We start from the raw sequence: 3,948 nt of genomic DNA, 5'->3' as shown, positions 1-3,948 counted from the left end.
AAATTGTAAACATCCCAAAAAAGACCTGCATGGAGGTGGGAGATCCAGAGATGTCAAATCAATCAGTTGTGCTAACTTTTTCCCTTCTCTTTTTCCTCTACCAAAAAAAAAAAAAAATGCCATTTGTCATATGCTCTGGGAGGTGGTGAGGAGGGATACATGGGATATTATGGTGATGTAAAAAAAACAGAAAATATCATTAAAACTTATTTTTGAAAAATTATAAATCTTCTTCAATCTTCTTCCTCTTCTTTAACTGCCCGGAAAGGCAGGGTTCTCTGGTCTCTTTCAGCATCGGGTATGTGGAGTATTTTAATCAGTGGACTTTGAGAAAGAAAGCTCAGGCTCTGTGGAGTGAGCAGAATGAACTGACGGAACTGTTGGGAATGTGCAATCTTGAGGATTATGTTCAAGGCAATTCTTCTACTGCCTGGGTCCAAGAAACTATCAAATGCATCTAGGCATCTGAAGGGACCTTCTGTGATGTACCATAAAGTAAGAATGAAAAAAAAGTTTGAAAAAGAGTTTTCACTCCCTGATTGCAACTCTGTGTTACCTAAAACAGCTGTATTTCCTTCTCCACGCTGGACTCTTATAGAAAGAGTTTCATTTGTGTGATCAAACCTCATTTCTCCTGAGAGGGCTGACTGAGCTATTAGATTGTCAAAGTACAACCTGCATCGTAAAGCAAGACTTCTTCTAAATTGCTGGTATATTTCATATTTTTGCACTGATGTTTGATCCAGTGATTTAATGCAATTTCTTAAATTCTTCACTTTAACATCTAGAGAATGATATCTTTCTTTTATTTGTTGGAACTGCCTTATTATTTCTTCCCTGCTTCTGTGACGGGTGTTTTCTGATTGTATCTTCTGTTTTAAAAAAGTAATTTCTTTATCAAGAGCAGCAGTAGTTTTCTCAATCTCTTTTCGCTCTGGGCAGATGTATTTGGCCTGAGCAATCTCTTTCTCTAATTCTTTCTCTTTCTTAGTCAAGTCTTCTTTTTTCACTTGGAGAGAATTCGTGTGGTGTGTAAGTCTATCTTGATAATGGCGTACGCTTCGTTTTTCAGAGTCCATTTCTAAATTAATCTGGTTTAGTTCTTGCCTAACAGACTCTGATAATTCCTGAACTTTGTGAATTTTCGCCTTAATGCTTTCATGTCTCTGTTCAGCATCTACTATCTCTTTTCTTAAATTATTCATCTCTTCCATTTGAACTTTCATCTTTTCCTTAACCTGTTCCATCTGTCTTTTAATTTCTCGAGCTTTCTCCAGAGTTAAGAACCCTATTGACTGGGGTTCTTCTTTTTCAAGTTCACTTATTTGTATGTTGAGTTTTATTACTCTAATTGCTAGTTCTTTTAAATGTAGATGATAACTATTCATGGTGTTTTCATTCTTTCTGATATCATTTTCAAGTGAATATGCACGTTGCTGAAACACAGACAACTGTGCATCTGTGTCTTCTACATCTTTCTCCAAATGACCTATCTCTACCTCAACATCAATCAAGTAAGTAGGTCTCGATTTGTCACATGAGTAATAGCGTCGCTCAAACACCTGGTCACCATCAGCGGTAAAAACTTCACTACAGTTCTTGGGGGGCTTCTGAGCTTGCATGACTGTACGAGCCAAAGAGTTACTTTTAATAAGCAGCACCGACTCTATGCCTCTCATGTCAATCAAAGCATTGGCCACCACAGCATCATCTATTTGCAAAGCTGTGAGAACTGTTGGAAACTCTGGGTGATAGGCTGCTCTTCCTGTTACATCATATATCTCATTCTTAAACGCTGACACAATTATCTGTGGTCGTGGACAGTCTATTGGATAAAACCTTTTCATAAGCGTCTGAAGTACTTGCTCGTCTTTGTAGCTGTTACAACAAAAGGCGAGGAGGAGGTCCTTTAAACAGGACTCAACAGCTAAAGCAAATTCAGGGTCCTGGAGGTGAATGTAAGCTCCCAGTGGACCTTTAGGTTTGGTACTGAAGAGCCCTTGTCTATGAGCATTGTCTATTGCTTCAAGAAGGGCTGGAATTTGTGGCTCAAATACTTTTAGTGGACTAGTTTTACAATCTTTTAATTGGTTTAGCTGTTGTTGCTTATCTCTTAGTATTTGCTGCACTTCTGCACAGTCTCCCTTAAGTCTAGAATGTTCTTCAGTGTCTTTTTCTATAGCTTCCTGAAGATATCCCACCTCTTGAATAAGTGCATTTTCCTGATCTTTATAATTATTTAACTGTTCCTGCAACATGGCAATTTTCCCCTGTTTTTCTAACTTGGATTGCTCCATACTCCTTTTCAGTTCTTCCATTTGGTTGCAACGTTCTTTTGCCTTCTCTAATTGTTTTAATTCATCCTGGAAAGAATTATATAACTCTTCAGCTTTCTCATAGGCCTTTTCCTTTCTATTTACATGGTCTCTTGCCTGAATGCTTTCAGTCTCTAACTCAGTGGTTTCTTTGTTTAACTGTTCCAAGTTCTCCTGAATTTCTTTGAACTTCTTGTCTGTTTCATTAAATTTGGCCTCACTTGCCTCCAGTTTCTGACTTAATCTGACAGTATCCTGGTCTCCAATACTTATATTACTTATCATATCTTCGATTTGTCTTTCTGATTCGTTCACTATTGCCCAAGCCATCTCATGTTTCAGATCCTCTAATCTCTTCCTCGAGGCAGCCATACTCTGGAAACACTGTTCTACCTCTATGCCCTGCTGTTTTAGCTCCTGGAGCTGCTTTTCTCCTTGTTCTATCTGATCCTGAGTCCTGGCTTTTCTCTCCAAAATGCACAAGTAATCATTATGCATCTGATCGAGCTGGGTCACTTTCAGAAAGAATTTGTATCTGTCACCATCACTTCTTGCTTGCAATAACTGCCTGCCCATCTCTTGCTGTAAAATGGTCATTGGATTATCTACTCGGATATTAAAATGCTCAAGGATGTCTGTAAGTTCTGCTTTCTTAGAAGTAACTACGCTTCCTGCTTGGTCTTTTAGTTTGTAACTCACAGTCCCATTTACACTGATGCACTGATGCACAATTATTGAGCTTCCGTACGAGTCAGGTTTGTAAGCATTCTCCCCTCTGTTACTTAACGTGATCAAGATGTTTGCCGAAGCCTCGCCATCTTTCACAAACTCTTTTAAAGGCGATCCTAACGACTTTCCACCAAGACCAAGGATGAGAGCTGTCAGCAATGCACTTTTGCCCCTTTGTCCTACCACAAAGTTGACATTGGGCCCAAATTTCACTGGTCCAAGCATGGCATGGCACATAAAGTTCTCCAGCTGAATACTCTCTACAATGCCGATTTCCCCTATGGGCAACCGAGAAGCAGCACTTCCATGAGACACACCCTGCGAGAGGACCCCCTCCTGGTCCTCAGCCAACTCTCCCCCTGGCTCAGGCTCTGCTCCTTGCGCCTTTTCTGCAGCCAGGGGGCCAAGGTCCTCTTTTCTCTCAGCCATTGGGTCAGAATAGAAGAATTCTGCCTGGAAGCAGCGAGCTAGCTAGTAACGCTTCCCCTTCCTCTTCCTCTCCGTTTTTTTTTCCTCCCCCTCCCCCTCTTTCTCTTCCCTCCTTTTCCCGCCCGCCTCCGCCCCTCGGAGGCTCAACGTGATTTTCCCGCCCTCCTCCGCCCCTCCGCCGCTCGAGCTGAGGGCGACTCTATGCAGCCCTTAGACTCCGAGAGCCTCGGCCGAGTCCCGGCTCGCTGCTAGACTCCAGCAGAGAGGGACAATGTGGGGACGGAGCTCCCTCAGAGCCTCACGGCGCCGGCCCCACGGGACTCAGGTTCTCGGGAGCTAACACCGAGGAAGCCCGAAACTGCCCAGGCCCGGCACAGGCGGCGGCAGTGACGATGCTCGGCGTCCGTCCCGGGGCCCGCTTCCCCCCTGCCCCGCGACCGCCGCGACCGCCGCGGCCGCGCCGCCCCCCCCCCCT

General features: G+C 43.4%; 1 protein-coding gene across 1 annotated transcript; it reads right to left on the bottom strand.

Annotated features, from left to right (window-relative positions):
• Positions 1 to 233: 233 nt before the first annotated feature.
• LOC123253787 (structural maintenance of chromosomes protein 6-like) lies at positions 234 to 3,473 on the bottom strand. The gene has a single exon (XM_044682931.1). It carries the CDS (start codon positions 3,471 to 3,473, stop codon positions 234 to 236), a length of 3,240 nt encoding a protein of 1,079 aa, XP_044538866.1.
• Positions 3,474 to 3,948: the final 475 nt, after the last annotated feature.

The sequence above is a fragment of the Gracilinanus agilis genome, chromosome X (genome assembly GCF_016433145.1).
Source record: "Gracilinanus agilis isolate LMUSP501 chromosome X, AgileGrace, whole genome shotgun sequence".
NCBI lineage: Eukaryota > Metazoa > Chordata > Mammalia > Didelphimorphia > Didelphidae > Gracilinanus > Gracilinanus agilis.
Note: the sequence above shows the minus strand (reverse complement) of the source record. Positions and strands in the feature narration are given on the sequence as shown.

Bases quoted from the DNA above. Each gene is read 5' to 3' on its own strand.
- LOC123253787 (XM_044682931.1), bottom strand. From the start codon at position 3,473: ATGGCTGAGAGAAAAGAGGACCTTGGCCCCCTGGCTGCAGAAAAGGCG.